Raw genomic sequence first — 17,143 nt, 5'->3', positions numbered from 1 at the left:
ATGAATCCAAGGAAACAAGCACCTTGGTACGGTCCTGGAACCTGACAGCTTCAACAAGAAACCAGAAACTGGAGAGAAGATGGCGCTGCTCCAAACTGGAGGAGTCACATGGAGTCTGGCAAGATGGCCGTAGAAGTTCTACCAACTACAGACCAACATCACATCTTCCTTTTCTCTCCAAGGTTCTGGAGAAAGCAGCTGCTAAACAACTCTGTGACTTCTCCACAGCAACAGCTGATTGGAGGATTCAGTCAGGTTCCAGGTTCATCCTAGCACAGAAACAGAACTAGTCAAAGGTACCAGTGACCTCCGACTGGTACCAGATGAGGGACTGGTCTCTGTACTGGTCTGATTAGATCTCAGTGCAGCTTTGATACCATTGACCACCATATCCTTCTACAGGGACTGGAACCTGTCACTGGTATTAAAGGAACCACACTAAACTGGTTCAGGTCATATTTACTAGGTCATCTCAGTTGGTACCAGTTAATGATGGTTCCTCTGTGACCACTACAGTCAGTTCTGGTGTTCCACAAGGGTCTGTGCTTGGACCAGTCCTCTTCACCCCGTACCTGCTTCCTCTAGGTCACATGATCAGGAAACACTCCATTAATGTTCACTGCTATGCAGACGACACTCAGCTGAACTCATCAATGATCCACATGGAACAAACCAGCTGACTGAACTGGAGGCCTGTCTGAAGGACAGGAAGCATGGAGGACCATCATTTCCTTCATTAAACTCTGATAAACTGAAGTTCTTGTGCTGGGCCCAAACACCTGAGGACCACCTGATCTGATGAGACAGGTACCCTGGATGGCACCACCCTGGCCCCCAGCACCACCTTAAGGAACCTAGGAGTTCTCTTTGACCAGGACCCTTTAACTCCCACATTCATCAAATCTCCAGGACGCCTTCTTCCATCTACGTAACATCGCTAAGATCAGACACATCCTGGCTCAAGAAGATGCAGAAAAACTAGTCCCTGCTTTTGTCACTTCCAGGCTGGATTACTGCACCTCCCTCCTACCAGGCTGGACTAATAAGTCCCTAAAGACTCTCCAGCTGGTCCAGAACGCTGCTGCCCCCCTGAATAGAACTGGTAGCAGAGACCAGGTCTCTCCTGGACTGCTTCTCTGCATGGCTCCCTGTCAGATTCAGAACAGAATTTAAAATTCTTCTTCCACCATCAAAGTCCTCAACAATCAGGCTCCTTCATCCCTGACAGAGCTCCTAGTCCCCTATGATCCAGCTAGAACCCTTCACTCCCAGGATGCAGGGTTCCTGCTGGTTCCTAGAGTTCTAACAGTAGAATGGAGCCAGAGCCTTCAGCTATCAGGCTCCCTTCCTGTGGAACCGTCTCCCAGTTTCAGTCCAGGACCCAGACCCCCTCTCTAGGTTTAAGAGCAGACTTAAGACCTCCTTTTTGATCAGGCTTATAGTCAGGACTGCTTAGGCTGGCCCTTAGATCTGCTGCTATAGCCTCAGACTGCTGGGATCTCCCATGATGCACTGGGCTTCTCTCTCCTCATCCTGTCCTCATACGTGTTACTAACTCCTCTTCTTCTCCCCTCATCCCAGATCCTGGTGCTGCTGGAGGAGGCTCCAGACCTGAAGAGGCTCCAGCTGCCACCTGTAGCTCCACCTGCTCACGTCCCCGTCTGTCCATCAGTCTCTCCTCCTTTCTCTCTCTCTTTATCTCTGTCCCTCTCTTTCCTTCTGTCTCTCTGTCTTCCTCCAGTCTTCCAGAGTTTTTCCTCAGTCGATGTGAGGGTCTAAGGGCAGAGGATGTTGTTATGATGCCATGTGAAGCCCTTTGAGACAAACTGTTTGTGAAAACGGGCTCTACAAATAAAATTGCCTTGCCTTGCCTCCATTCTCTGTCTTTGTCTCTCTCCATCAGTCTCTCCTCCTGTCTCTCTCTCTTTATGTCTGTTCCTCTCTCTCCTTCTGTCTCTCTATCCTCCTCCATTCTCTGTCTTTGTCTCTGTCCTGCTCTCCTGCTCTCTCTCCGTCCCCACTGATCCTGGATCTGCTCCACCTTCCTGCTGGTAAAGGAAGGTTCTGGTGGCTGCTGTTGCAGGATGTGCTGCTGATGGAGAATTGTTGGGTGGAGGTTCATTGTAGGAGGCTGCATTCCGAACAGCACCGTACTCCCTGCTCCCTGCTCAGGGAATACCCTGTGTCGTCAAAGTTCCTCCATTCGGAACACCCTGCAATGTCATCAGCGCATTCCTCACTTCCTTTGGTTTTCACCGAAATAAAACATTACATGCGCTCCAAAATAAAACTGCCTTCACAGAATATACATGACCTTTCATTTTACTTTTTAATGTAATGCACTTCCTGGAACATCACATCATGTAACAACTAAACATCATAAATGTTCTTGTTAATTAAACGTGATTTAAGAAATGTACGATTTGTATGGTCATTCTTAAAAAATATTGTTCAGCAGGTTCTTATGTTGTGATGCTGGAAAGTGTAATAAGCCAATACTTTTTAATTTATACCTGGTATGTAATTAAAAATGATAATGATGTGTCAAAAATTACGATTGGAGTGGCACGAAATAAATGTTGATGCTAAAATTTTTATCAACATTCTTGTGGAATTGTTGTGCAGGTGATGTAGCTCGCGACCGTACTTACACACACAAATGAATTCATTTTTATTATTCACCATTATTTTCCAGGCTCGGACGCACGTCTGCCGACGCTGGCAAGTTTTTTTATTTTCCGCACCGCACGGACACTGCAATGCATCATGGGAAATCTTGCTTGTCAACTTCCGGCGAAGAGTACAACAGTGGTTCAGTTGTTCCCTGTACCGTGCTCAGTTCCCTTTGAAGTGTTCCCTGCGGTTTGGAGCCTCAGTTAAGATGGCTGTCTATCGTGCGCAGTCCACTTTGCAGGGGACTTCAGGGCGATAGGAGCGCAGCAGGAGGGAGGTGCTGGACCTGCTCTCCTTGGAGAGAGTCAGGAGAGAACTTTGGTTGGGTGAGGTTCCACACAGATAAAACTGACCTGACCTGACAATGTGTGTATGTGTGTGTATGTATGTATATATGTATGTATGTGTGTATGTGTGTGTATGTATGTATGTATGTGTGTATGTATGTATGTGTATGTGTGTGTGTTTGTATGTATGTGTGTGTATGTGTATGTATGTATGTGTGTGTATGTATGTATGTGTGTATGTATGTATATGTGTATGTTTGTATGTATGTGTGTATGTGTGTGTATGTATGTATGTATGTGTGTATGTGTATGTATGTATGTGTATGTGTGTGTGTTTGTATGTATGTGTGTGTATGTGTATGTATGTATGTGTGTATGTATGTATCTGTGTATGTTTGTATGTATGTGTGTATGTGTATGTATGTATGTATATGTGTATGTGTATGTATGTGTGTATATGTGTATGTGTGTGTATGTATGTATGTGTGTATATGTGTATGTGTGTATGTATGTATGTATGTGTATGTGTGTGTGCATGTATGTGTGTATGTGTATGTATGTATGTATGTGTGTATGTATGTGTGTATTTGTATGTATGTATGTATGTGTGTATGTATGTATGTATTTGTGTATGTGTATGTATGTATTTGTGTATGTATGTGTGTATTTATGTATGTATGTATGTATATTTATGTATGTGTGTATGTATATGTATATGTATGTGTGTATGTATGTGTGCATGTGTACATGTGTATGTATGTGTATTTATGTATGTGTGTATGTGTGTGTATGTATATGTGTATGTATGTGTATATGTGTACATGTGTATGTACCTATGTGTGTGTATATATGTGTATGTGTATATGTATGTGTGTGTATATGTGTGTGTATGTACTGTATATACAGTATGTGTATGAATGTGTATGTGTGTGTGTATGTGTGTAAGTGTATGTGTTTATGTGTGTATGCGTGTATGTACTGTATATGTGTGTATGTATGTTTATGTGTGTATTTGTGTAAGTGTGTATATGTGTGTATGTATGTGTACGTATGTGTTTACGTATGTGTACGTATGTGTATGTGTGTATGTGCGTGTATGTACTGTATATGTGTGTACGTATGTGTACGTGTGTATGTGTGTATGTGTGTATATGTCTGTACGTATGTGTACGTATGTGTGTATGTGTGTACGTATGTGTACATATGTGTATGTGTGTATGTCTATGTGTATATGTGTGTACGTATGAGTACGTATGTGTATGTGTGTTTATGTGTGTAAGTGTTTATATGTGTGTACGTATTTGTACGTGTGTATGTGTGTATATGTGTATATGTGTATACGTATGTGTATGTGTGTATGTGTGTTTATGTGTACGTATGTGTATGTGTGTATGTGTGTACGTGTGTACGTATGTGTACGTATGTGTATGTGTGTATGTGTGTTTGTGTGTACGTACGTGTATGTGTGTATGTGTGTTTGTGTGTACGTACATGTATGTGTGTATGTGTGTATAAGTGTGTATATGTGTATACGTATGTGTATGTGTGTATGTGTGTATATGTGTGTACGTGTGTACGTATGTGTATGTGTGTAAGTGTTTATATGTGTGTACGTATGTGTACGTATGTGTATGTGTGTATGTGTGTTTGTGTGTACGTATGTGTATGTGTGTACGTATGTGTATATGTATATGTGTACATAAGTGTACGTATGTGTATGTGTGTATGTGTGTACGTGTGTACGTATGTGTACATATGTGTATGTGTGTATGCGTGTATATGTGTACGTATGTGTATGTGTGTATGTGTGTATATGTGTGTATGTGTGTACGTGTGTACGTATGTGTACATATGTGTATGTGTGTATGCGTGTATATGTGTACGTATGTGTATGTGTGTATATGTGTATATGTGTGTACGTATGTGTACGTATGTGCATGTGTGTACGTATGTATATGTTTATATGTGTGTACGTATGTGTACGTATGTGTATGTGTATGTATGTGTACGTATGTGTATGTGTGTATGTGTACCTATGTGTACGTATGTGTATGTGTGTATGTGTGTATATGTGTATTTGTGTGTACGTGAGCTTTCAGCTCATAGGAAATGTAATGAAGGAGAGGTGGTAGTTTTAAGATGGAAAGAACGGAAGGTGTGGAGGAGGGAGGAGAAAGTACAGGGGGAAGTAGGATAAAGGAGAGAAGAAAAAACGATGAATAATGTAAACCACTTTTATTTATCTTTCACTTTCTACATGTATTATTCACATCACTTCGCTGGTTTTCCCTCTCTTCCTCTATCATTTACCTGCTCCTTTCTTCCCTCCTTTTTTCCTGTCGGGCCCACTATCTTTCTTCTCCCTCCTCTTCCTTACCTACTCCTTCTCATTCTCGTCTCTCTCAATCGTGTGTGTTTTTCCGCCTGTCATTCCTCCAACTACCCTCCCTTCACCTGCTCATGCCATCTCTCACTGGTTCATGTTCCTTCCTTCATGGTTCTCCTAATCAATTTACATGGGGGGGTTGCTGGGAGACGGTTGCCGTGTAACAGCAGGGGAGGGACAGAAGGGAGGAGGCGGTTGTAGGAGTCAAGTGAGGTGTTGCCATGACAACACAGGTTTAAACCTCCATTTAGTGCTCTTGTGTGTGTGTGTGTGTGTGTGTGTGTGTGTGTGTGTTATTTATTCCTGGTTAATCGAGCTGATGATAGAACCCATTGTCTCCAAAAGTCACACAAACAGGAGAGGGGGGGTGCACCTCACTTGACTCCTATCAAAAGCATAAGTGTGTGTGTATCTGTGTGTCAGTTAATGTCTGTGTGTGTGTGTGTGTGTGTGTGTGTGTGTGTGTGTGTGTGTGTGTGTGTCTGTGTGTGTGTTGGGGAGTTGAGAGATCTACCCTTCCAATCTCCGCCCATCCTTTTTCTATCGTGCTTATCCCCTGATGGTCGGGTGTGTGTGTGGGGGGGAGGGGGGGGGGGGGCTATCCCAGCTTGGGGAGGTCCTCCAGTCAGCTGGACCATGAGGCCAGAGGAAGAGAAGTGTCGTACCTCCAGGACCTGATGACAGGTGAGAGGGTGAAGATGGAGGGATGATGGATGGTGGATGGAGGAAGGGTGGACTGGTCAAGAAGTGGATCGATCAGCTATCAGCAAACTCCACCATCTTTCATCCCTCCCTTTCCTCCTCCTTTTTTCTGTCCTTATCTTTCTGTATTTTTCCTTCTTTCCCTCCCTCTCAACTTTCATCCCTATTTTCCGGTCACTCACTCCACTTTCTCTGTTTCACTTTTCATCCTTCAACTTCTCTTCTTTTCTCTCTGTTTCTCTCCACTCTGAGTGGAGTAGCTATGCATCCTGGGCTTCCTCCCACTTCCTGTCTCACTCTCCTCTCTCTTATCCCTCCATCTTTGTAATTACCCTCCTGGTCTGAAACCTGGGAGAATTGGAGGTGGGTTCGCCCCCGTTTGCTACTCTTTTATCTCCTATCCTCCATCTCTCATCTCTTCCTTCTCCTCCTTCTCTTCTTCATCCCTCTGTTTCCTCCATACCACAGTGCAGGTAAACTGTTTCTCCTCTTATTTCTGCCCCTCTTTTTCATCTCTCCTCCCTGACAGCATCGTGCACTTGTGTGACAGTAATCAGACTACATTTACCAGTAATCTCCTCACTGATGTAACTATCATCTGCAAAGTAGCATGATTGCTGTAACATACTTTCTCCTGTGCTGTGTTCAGTTTCTGTCGGAAATATTCATTATCAACGCAGTAGTGATGCTGGTCAAAATACATCCTCCGCTCCTGTAGATGGTGCTGTGCAGCTGGTTGCGTCTCACCATTATATCAGTCCAAGTTTGACTGTCATGGTGGAGGACATCAGAGTGCCACCGCTACTGACATTTGGCTCAAAGAACACACCAACTTTTAGGGAAATACTGGTATTATCAATCATTTAGCGTCATACTAGCAGGAGGCAGAAGAGAAAGATGCATCAAAGATGAGGCGACCCGGTGGAGCAGTGGTCCTCCCTGTGGCCCCCAGCAAGAAGGTTGTGGGTGGAGCCCCGGCTGCAGCACGGGGTCTTTCTGGGTGAGTCTCCATGTTCTCCCTGTTCCTGCTGGGTTCTCTCTGGTACTCCAGCTTCCTCCACAGTCCAAAGACATCAAGAGGGACCAGGTTAATCCAGACTCTAAATTGACCGTAGGCGTGGCTGGGAGAGCCAATGGTTGTCTGTCTCTATGTGTTGGCCCTGCCATGGACTGGTGACCTGTCCAGGGGGAAGGCTGCTGGGATAGGCTCCACCCCCACCACCCTCAACAGGAGAAGAGGGAGAACATGGAGGGATGGATAATGGATGATGGAGGGATGGATGGACGATGGATGAAGGGATGATGGATGGATCGATGATGGATGGATGATGGATGGATGGATGATGCTGGATGGATGGATGATTGATGGATGGATGGATGGAGGGATGATGGATGGATGGAGGGAGGGATGATGGATGGAGGGATGATGGATGGATGGATGCTGGATGGATGGATGGATGATGGATGGCTGATGGATGGATGGATGGATGATGGATGGATGATGGATGGATGGATGGAGGGATGGATGGATGATGGATGGATGATGGATGGATGGATGGATGATGGATGGCTGATGGATGGATGGATGGATGATGGATGGATGATGGATGGATGGATGGAGGGATGGATGGATGATGGATGGATGATGGATGGATGGATGGAGGGATGGATGGATGATGGATGGATGGATGGAGGGATGATGGATGATGGATGGATGATGGATGGATGGATGGAGGGATGGATGGATGATGGATGGATGGATGGATGATGGATGGGATCAAAGATGCACAAAAGTCATCAGACTTTTCTCCACCAAGGTCTTTGTCTGCTTTTATAGAATGAGACTTGTGTCTAACATGGAAACATCCTAAAGATATACATTTATTATATGTTTTCATGCAAAAATCCTGTGTGCTAAATCTTGTTGCGTCCTTATTAGCATCAGTTAGCAGTGTAATAGATGGTTGGAGTTTGAACAGAAGCGGGAATTAGCTGCACAATGTTAGTTAGCAGCTACTAGCATCTTGCAGAGTCCTGAAAAGAAGAAGTTGTCTACTAAGTATCGGAGTATTCATGATGAGGCAGTACTTCTAAAGTTAGTTGGGATTTGCTTCTGGAACATCTTCTTGACCGCCTAAGACTTAAAGGCCAGACCTGATAACTGACGCAACTCGGTGGTGCATTGTAGGCGTCAGATGTAACCCTCAGCAGAGAAGCCGCGACCACGACCTTTACCGGGTCATCAGATGATGCAACAACATCCACACATAGATGCGTGCTCCGCCAATATAAAACATCTGTTGTACCTCAGTCTGCTAATGTCTGACACTTTTTGTTACGTGTTAGGCCTCTGGGACAGGAAGTTGCACTGGAAACTTGTTTTTAGGGTCACAATTTTTGCTTCAACACCACAATAATTTTGACGATTTAAGTGAAATCTAACCACTTAACAGATGTGCTCACGGATTCTGTGAAGCTGCTTTGAGATTTTAGAGACCCGAAGTAACCTGAGCGGAGAATTATTAAATAGCTACGTAGCTCCGTCCTACTCGCTACAGCGGCTAGCTAACATCCCAGCAGCCTGCTCACTAAATTATTGAGAACTAGTGCACTTGAGTGTCTTCACACTTCATCTCACTTCACTATGGCCTGGCTGGGGGGGGAGTCCTCTATAGGCTCTGAACAAAAATTCACAGTAACAGCATTTAAAACAGCATTGACTCGTAGCTGCGATTAATTTGCTGAGTTGCTTCGGTCTTTTCTCTGAATCTCTTGATCAAATATGTTGGCAAAAACTATTTCTAACTGCATTCACATTTATTTCAGTTCTGGACCCCAGCAAGGTGATGTCATCATACCCTAACCTACATGATAACACAAAAGCCTCTTTCCATAAAAATATTGGAGCAGAAATCAAAGCCATCAAACAGTGTTTCCTCTTTTTTCTGCATTTGATTCGGAGGGTTCTGTGAGTTTTGTGGCAATTGTGTTCGTCTCGCTTGTGTATTTGCATGCCAACTCTCTTTTTAAGTCCTAATAAACTCTTGACTCATTTGCACTGATGACAACAAAGTGACAGGAAGTTGACTTCTATATGGAATGTTGACATTGGAGGCAGAACCAAATAAACAACGGGCCAGGTAAGCTGCATCTCGTCTACTCTAATATGTCATTATGAGCTTGTGAACCAAAGCTACACGATCAGCTCATGCTTCACTGCAGGGCTGAAAACGGAGGTGATTTGACTGGGTTTTGTAGCATGACGCAGTGACTAGTGTCAGCTGGAGCTTCACCAGGAAACTGACATGCTGCCATGAGGAGAATATTGTGATTAAACATTAGGGGTCGGCAAAGAAAATTCACATTATCAGCATCAGGAAACCATCACTGCCGATTCAAAATAGCGTCAGCAACATTCAGCTGGACAGTGTCAGTGACACAGACACAAAACTACAGCCACTCAGCTCCAGCAGCTGGTGAGCTAATGCTAACACTGCAGCCACTCAGCTCCAGCAGCTGGTGAGCTAATGCTAACACTGCAGCCACTCAGCTCCAGATGTTTGCTGTTGCTGTTTTAGTTTTCTGTAAGATGAAGTCTGTCTCTGTTTATAGTAAACCAACAGCATCTGGGTGCTGCCATCTTGCCCACCCATGATCGATAGAACAGGTTGGTTCCAGGTGAGACCAGGTTTCAGTTCCAGGTTAGACCAGGTTTTGGTTCTAGGCTAGACCAGATTTCGGTTCCAGCCGAGACCAGTGCTGGGCTAGACCTCATAGTATCCTATGCTTTGACAAGAGCTGGAACAAACATCCTCGCTGACAGTCTGATTCCATTGCACAGGCCTGACAGCTCTAATAGGTCTCAGTGCTTGAGCAGGCGAACATGCTCTCGCAGCTAACACATACTTGAGTGGACAAATGGGTCACTTTAGTTCCAGTAACTGCTGGTTAACTGGTGTTACTGGACTGGTCCCAGCAGCCTCTCCAGATGAAGCAGCAATGCTTTGCTCTGTGTTTGCAGTATTCAACATGAATTCATGTTTGATTTAAAATGAGTAACAAATGTATTCAGTTGCTGCTAAATGATGGAGGATGGAACCCGCAGGCTGCTCACTACTTCCCAGCACACAGGGAACATCTGCCTGAAGCTGGAACACATACCAGAGAACCAGTGGAACCTCAACCTTCATCTGAACCCCCAACCCGATCAACCTGACCTGTGTGGTACGAAGTGAAATCTTAAATCATAAGAAAACACTGGCACAGTGGGACTGGAGAGTTGGTGTGGTTTTACTTCTGTATATTTTGTTTGAGGAATTTCTTCAAACAGCCAATTCACAAACTGTACAGCTGATGATGCTAAAGCTGGTTGTCATGGCGACCACAACAGACATCCTTAGAAGGACCTGCTGAGCATGCAGAGGAGGAACCAAGACATTGGCAACACCAAAAGCTTCCACCAAATGCTTCATACATTCACACAATAAAAACGTGCAACCTGTTACTGGTTGACATGGCGACCATCTTGCTGAGGTAAAAGAATAGGACGAAACAGTAGCTCTGTCGCCAAAACTACCCTCCACTGGACACTGGATGAGCTCATCTGGGAACCAAAACGGACAGGAAGGAAGTACAACCAGCAAACACAACACCACCAGCACTGACCAGCCCCCCATCCCTGTGAGGGGGGGGCCGCAGAAACTTAAGAGTCCAGGAAGAAACGAAAATCACCAGAATCAAACAAGAGGAACACAGCAGAGGGTCTTTCACCTCAAGTTAACCTTCAACCTGGAGCCATAACACACACACACACACACACACACACACACACACACACACACACACACACACACACAGAGCTGCAGAGTTTCTTACCGCTGTGGGGACAGTAAAGCCGCCGTCCCGTCCTCTACATGTGTGCTAGTCAAACACCTTCTTTCTCTTTCGCGTCTTCCCTCTGCCTCTCTCTCACAGTCTCACGTTGTCCCTTTGCCCTTCTCTTTCTCTCTCACTTCCTCTCTTGCTTTGTCTACCTCGCTCATCCAGCCACACCCCCGACTCCTCCTCTCTCCCTCTTTTCTTTCAGTTACATCTCACCCTCCCTCCCTCCTTCCTGTATTCTCAATGGAGATGCATGGTTGCTTTCTTGACAGCCTCTCCTCCACGTGTCAGCTTGTGTGAATGCGTGATTTCACCCTCCACTGCACACACTCAGCCTGTCAGTGTCACACACACACACACACACACACACACACACACACACACACACACACACACACACACACCTCTTTTTTTCTTTTTTCTCTTCGTTGTCCCTCGCGCTATAGCAGCTGGCTTTTGCTGCGACAGAGACACACCCCTCCACGTACACCAGCCAACGCACAGCAACATGGAGCTCCAAACACACGCGTGTGTCACGTGCTCACTGAGGATGAATGTAGCAGGCAAATTAGCACACACACACGCATCTACAAGCATGCACAAGTGCACACACATGCACACAGCTCACCAGGGTCCAGGTCTAGCTAGCCGCTGATGTTCAAGACTCAGCCTTTTCTTACATCAGCTGACTAGGACTCAAGCCAGAGGAACAGTTCTAGTTCCTGCACCAGGACATAGAACAAGGTTCTATATTACAAAAAAGATCTTTTTTCATCTCTGAGGAGTGTTGCGGTGCAGCTGGAGATTTGCTCCGTAGATCCAGACTCTCCCAGTCCTGGATCAATCTGGGCTTTAGAGGGAACGACGCCAAGCTCTCTGATTGGTTGAGTGATGTCACACCTGGAACACACCTGTGAATACTCAGGTGTCTACTGACGGCCTCTTAGGGCCCTGGTTTGTGCTCTGACTACAAGCCTCTAAACACCAGAAGGAGGCTCAACATGCCCCAAACACATGACACATGGCGCCATCCGCCAACCACCTGGCGCCATAGATGGATTAAACGGTACCTGGTGACTCCAGAAGTGAAGCTGCTTCACGGTTAGATTCAATCACCATAAACTGATAGAAATGAGGCTGAAGAAACGACACCAACATGAGGGTTTGTAGAAAGAACAAAGTCGAGCTCCCACAAGACGACAAGCAAACAACTTTTAAAATGCTTCTTTTCTCAATGGAATTTGTCTGAAATGGACATTTTGGGAGGCGGCGTGGCTCAGAGGTAGGAAGGCCATCTAGCAACTGAAGGGTCGCTGGTTCGATGAAACGGTGATGATGAATAGATGAACGGATAAATGGATGAATGGATGATGGATGGATGAATGGATGAACGGATGATGACGGACATGATGTTCATTCCTGTTTGGTTTCTCAACTCAAGTCAGCCTCAAAGCAAACAGGAGTTTTTTGAGCAAACGCTGGACGGCGGTTGGGTCGGAGGCTGTCAGTTCATCTGAATCCTGCATTTGTTAAACTAACAACTTCCTGCGATGTAACCCAGACACGTTCAAGGTTAGGTGAGCAACTCGCTCTCTACAGTGACTCAAACATTTCGTGGTGGTACTTCAGTGATGATGTACAGACGAAACCAAGGTCCAGAAGAACAAGCCAGAAAAACAGCACACAGCAAGAAAAAGAAGCCTGAAGTCCAGGAACCCATCAGCACTTGGAAGCCTTTCAACCCTAACAGTTTTCTCATGTGCTCTGCTCTTTGGAGTGAAACCTTTCCAAATAGGTGTGGTAGCCCTTTGTATGTGATGCGTCATCATTCTGCGTGTTCAGACTTTGGATCAAAGTGTGTCTGATGCTGTTGTTTAAGCCCCTCTCACTCAATGAGACTTCACACAGGTGTGGATGTCATGTCCATGGTGTAAGAAGAAGAAGCTGCTAGCTAACAACACTCAGACCCAACGTCCTCCATCAGGATCCATGAGTTGTTACAGCCTGGATGCAAACCGGAACTTAACCCTTTCAAAATGTACAGAATTTATTCAGTCTTGAACAAAGTTTATATCAAACCCTCACAGGATTAACACTTCATTTCACTCTCAAACATGTGAGGAAGCAGCAGAGGTCAAAGTTCATGACCTAGCCAGCTCATGTTCCTACCTTCGGAGGGGAGACCAGGTCCCAGAGGAGCGCAGACAAAACAGAGGGCAAAGGTCACAGACTGCAGACACGCCAAACATCCCAGAAATCGTCTGATTCAAAATCCCATGAGCTGGGTGGTTGATGACGTCGCTGCTGTGTTGTCCGAGTGTTTCACTGTCATGAACTTCCTGTTTAGTGAGTTCCTTCTTCCTGTCCCATCACAGCTGTAAGTCATCATCAATCAATGTCCCACTTCTGACCTGAAGCTCTCTCAGGTGGCCTGGTCGCCCCACTGGGGTCACCAAGGTTCATCTCAGTTTGCTGGGTCAACCTCTGCTGTTCTCTATGGAACATCTCTACAGAACATCATCGGTCTTCCTGGTGTGGAACCAGTGCAACACGCAGATGCAACACCGGTCCTTAAGTTCAAGTCCTACTTCCTTTTGCAAAAGTCAAAAGTTGATTTATGTTTTATTTTGTTGAGTCCAAATTCGATTCAGAATCAGAACCTTCTTCAAGGAGCGCGTGTTCATGAGGCCCTCGAGGTGGAAGGTTCCTCAGTCAAAGGGTGCAGATTCTGAACTAAGGCTTGGTTCCATAACCACCCATTTAAGCGATGAACGTGAGCGGAACAGCACATGAAGGTCAGCACGCAACATTAACGTGCAGCATTTCTACAACTTATATTATTGTTTATTAATTATTGTTATGTTTATTAATGAGCTGGCTGGAAATGAATCCGTCACTGAAGCAGGTTGTCATTGTTAAACTGACTTAAAAATGTGAAGATAATAAGAATCATTGATCAAGGGTGTTTCAGCGTGCAGCTTTCTGGCCTTTAAACACTTCAGGAAATTCAAGTTTCTGTGCAGTATAACAACCAAAAACTTTACAACTGACAGTATTTGTTCAAAGTAATCAGTTGTTTTCATTTTGGCATAAAATGTTGACAGAAACCAGACAAATGGAAACCCTTCCAACAGTTCCACGGTCCACTCAGCATCAGAACCAGAACCAGAACCTGCCTTCGTCTGCATCGCTACTTCAGATTCAGATTCAGAAATTTAGCTGCTTCTCTTTGGACCTCTAGTGATTAATAATGACGTTTGATAAGATTTTTGACAATGAAGCAAGTTAGAATCAGAAAATTGCTATTTTTAACTTTTGTTCATGTTTTACTTTGCACCAACTCTTCTGAACATCAAAAACTGGATTTCAGTGAAGGAAAAAGAACTTGATAAAATGTGAATTGTTGTTACTGGTTTACTGGCCACCACTGATTTTACTGCTGATTCATATGGAAAATCATTTAAATACTAGTAATTGTACACATGTAAAATATTGCTTAATTTTTGGGGTCTTAAGGTTAAAGCTTGAGGAGCTGCATCGCCATGGCAACAGAAATATTCTGTAATATGGAAAGAATTATTAAGGTTTCCACAACATTTACGGCATTATGGTGATGCTCCAAAGCAGACATTTAATATTCAGCTCCAATAATTTGAAATATAAAAGTGGCTCAGAATTCTTTTCCATGTTCGTTTCATCATTGAGAAGAAATTTCAGAGAAAATATATTTTAAAGAAATTTGAATATATTCTTAACTTCATTTGAATATGTTCTTTGCATATTAGTTATACATACAAATATTTATATATTTATAAATTATATTATAATATGCAGTACACAACAATAATTTGAGACATAAATTGATAAACTGATAAATCGATGATTCAAATCAGGTTTAAATCATTGTGTATGATTTGATTGTGTATGAATGCATAGTCAGTTTATGATTTGAGCATGCTAACGCTAACAGGAAGTCAGAAATCCCAGTGTCAGTGGTGGATAGACCAATAAAGAAGAGCAGGCGTGGCGGCGGCCGAGGCCAGCCTGAGTAGGTCAGTCGGCTGAGGGCAGGAGATTTAATCCCGGTGGGAAGCCGCTGTAGCTCCAGGCAGCAGATTAGCTCCTTCGCTAGCAGGTAAACTCTTTTCCCAGAAAGCTCAGCTGCTTTTGAAGCTGGTAAAATGCTCAGTCAGGAGGTTGTTCCACACCAGTCGTCTCCCATCAACTGCCTGTCACCCCTGAATCTGTGCAACTAGGAAACAACAATTTTACTAAAATGTGACTTTGCAGAGTTTGTACACTTACGAGTTAACAGAGAAATACTTTCTTATCAATAGATTTTGTAGCAAACCCATTACTTCTGACATGGTCGTCTGACATATTTTAGGCCACTAGCTAATGTCAGCTGGCCAGCCAAAGGTGCCGCCGTCAGGTTTCTCACAAAGGTGAGGAAGCTGCTCTTCGTAAACTAACCCAGAATGACTGACAGCTAAAACAGGAAACTGCCTGTTAGCTCATTAGCCAGCTAGCATGTGTGAGTTGGTTAGCTGAGTCAGTTTGTCTCGGTAGATCCTAAAAGGAGCTTCCTGTTCCTGGATTCTGCTTCCTGTTCCTCCTCAGCAGGTTTTAGAATTCCAGGCGGGTAGATGGAGATGGATTTTGATCCAGCAGGTCCAAGTCTTCAAGTCCTGGAGTGTCAGTGAGTCCCGTCTTTCCCCTCTCCGGCGCCTCCCCCCACTAAGACATTAATTGAATTATCCCTCACTTGCTCGCTCCTCGCAGCCTCTCAGCAGATTGAAGCTATCAACACGTGTACACTTGAGCATGGATGTTCCACACAGCTGCTTCCATGAGGACTTGGAAAATAAAACATTTGAGTTCTTTTATGTCCAAAACAATAAACAATGTGTTGTTTTTTGTTTTGTTTTTTACTTTTCCTTTGTCAGGTCAGGTGTGATGTCACACAGCTCTCAGGTGAACCAGCTGCGGTGCACCTGTGAGTCGCCCTCACCTGTCTTCCACTACCTCTTCAAGTCCCCAGTGGCCACACGGTGGTTTATCTCCTAACCATCCCCACCAAACACATGATGTTTATGGGAGCTAGCCCTAGCTAGCTGGCTAGCTTCCTGCCTTATAATAACACTTTGTTCCTCTCGAGGTGCCGGACCGCCAACGGAGCTGCTCCCCTCCTCTGAGTTTGACCCCAGGTAGTCATAAGGCAGAAAGTTGTCATGGTATGGGACCGACACGTTCAGCAGCGCTCTCCTTCTCGCCATGTTTTAGCTGCCATGTTGTTTGTTGATTAATCTGTTTTTATGTCGAATGTCATTTTAATATAATTTAAATTAATAATTTTAAAAGGGTGGCCTACCCACTCCAGGTTGGGGCGGAGGTCCTGCCTCAGGTGGAGGAGTTTAAGTATCTCGGGATCTTGTTCACGAGTGAGGGTAGGATGGAGCGGGAGATTGACAGGTGGATTGGGACGGCGTCTGCAGTGATGGGGGTGCTAAACCAGTGGTGAAGAGGGAGCTTAGCCAAAAGGAGAGGCTCTCCATTTACCTGTCAGTCTCCGTTCCACCCCTCTCCTGTGGTCATGAGCTCTGGGTAATGGCCGAAAGAACAAGATCCTGAATCCAAGCGGCTGAAATGAGTTTCCTCCTCAGGGAGGCTGGGCTCTCCCTTAGAGACAGGGTGAGAAGCTCCGTCCTTCAGGAGGGACTCAGAGTAGAGCTGCTGCTCCTCCATGTAGAGGAGTCAGTGGAGGTGGTTCAGGCATCTGGAGAGGACGCCTCCCTCAGGAGGTGTTCCAGGCATGTCTGACCAGGAGGAGGCCTCAGGGCCGACCCAGGACCCGCTGGAGGGATTATATCTCTGGGCTGGCCTGGGAACGCCTCAGGATTCCCCTGAAGAGCTGGTGGACGTGGCTGAGGCTGCTGCCCCCACGACCCAGACCAACCGGATAAGAAGAGGAGGAGGAGGAGGAGGACGTCATTTTAATTCCTGTCAGATCGAGCAGGTTCGTCTCGCTGCCTTCGTCCCACCAGAAGAGCAAATAAACAGGCAGGTTTTTCTTTAGAATCATAGGAGTTTTAATCTTAACCACCATCATCATCATCATCATCATCGGCACACAGAAACAATCGTCACCATCAGGTACATTCTCATTGTTTTCAGTGAATAATAGATTTCTGTTGTAGTTCATACTTTATAATAT

General features: G+C 45.0%; 1 protein-coding gene across 3 annotated transcripts in view; it reads right to left on the bottom strand.

The window, feature by feature from the left end:
• LOC147255275 (IQ motif and SEC7 domain-containing protein 1-like) overlaps positions 1–17,143 on the bottom strand; it is a 147,927-nt gene that overhangs the window by 69,164 nt on the left and 61,620 nt on the right. Inside the window, exon 1 of one of the 3 annotated variants that reach the window (XM_086212869.1) lies at positions 13,099–15,652. The exons of the other annotated variants lie outside the window; for them this stretch is intronic. Within the exon in view, the coding sequence (XP_086068995.1) occupies positions 13,099–13,178 (80 nt within the window). The 5' untranslated portion in view covers positions 13,179–15,652. Of the gene's footprint in view, positions 1–13,098; positions 15,653–17,143 lie in introns of those variants that run through there. 3 annotated transcript variants of the gene reach the window in all.

The sequence above is a fragment of the Aulostomus chinensis genome, chromosome 9, assembly GCF_037954235.1.
Source record: "Aulostomus chinensis isolate RoL2024-O1b breed Wild chromosome 9, RoL_Achi_v1.0, whole genome shotgun sequence".
In the NCBI taxonomy this organism is placed as follows: Eukaryota; Metazoa; Chordata; class Actinopteri; order Syngnathiformes; family Aulostomidae; genus Aulostomus; species Aulostomus chinensis.
Note: the sequence above shows the minus strand (reverse complement) of the source record. Positions and strands in the feature narration are given on the sequence as shown.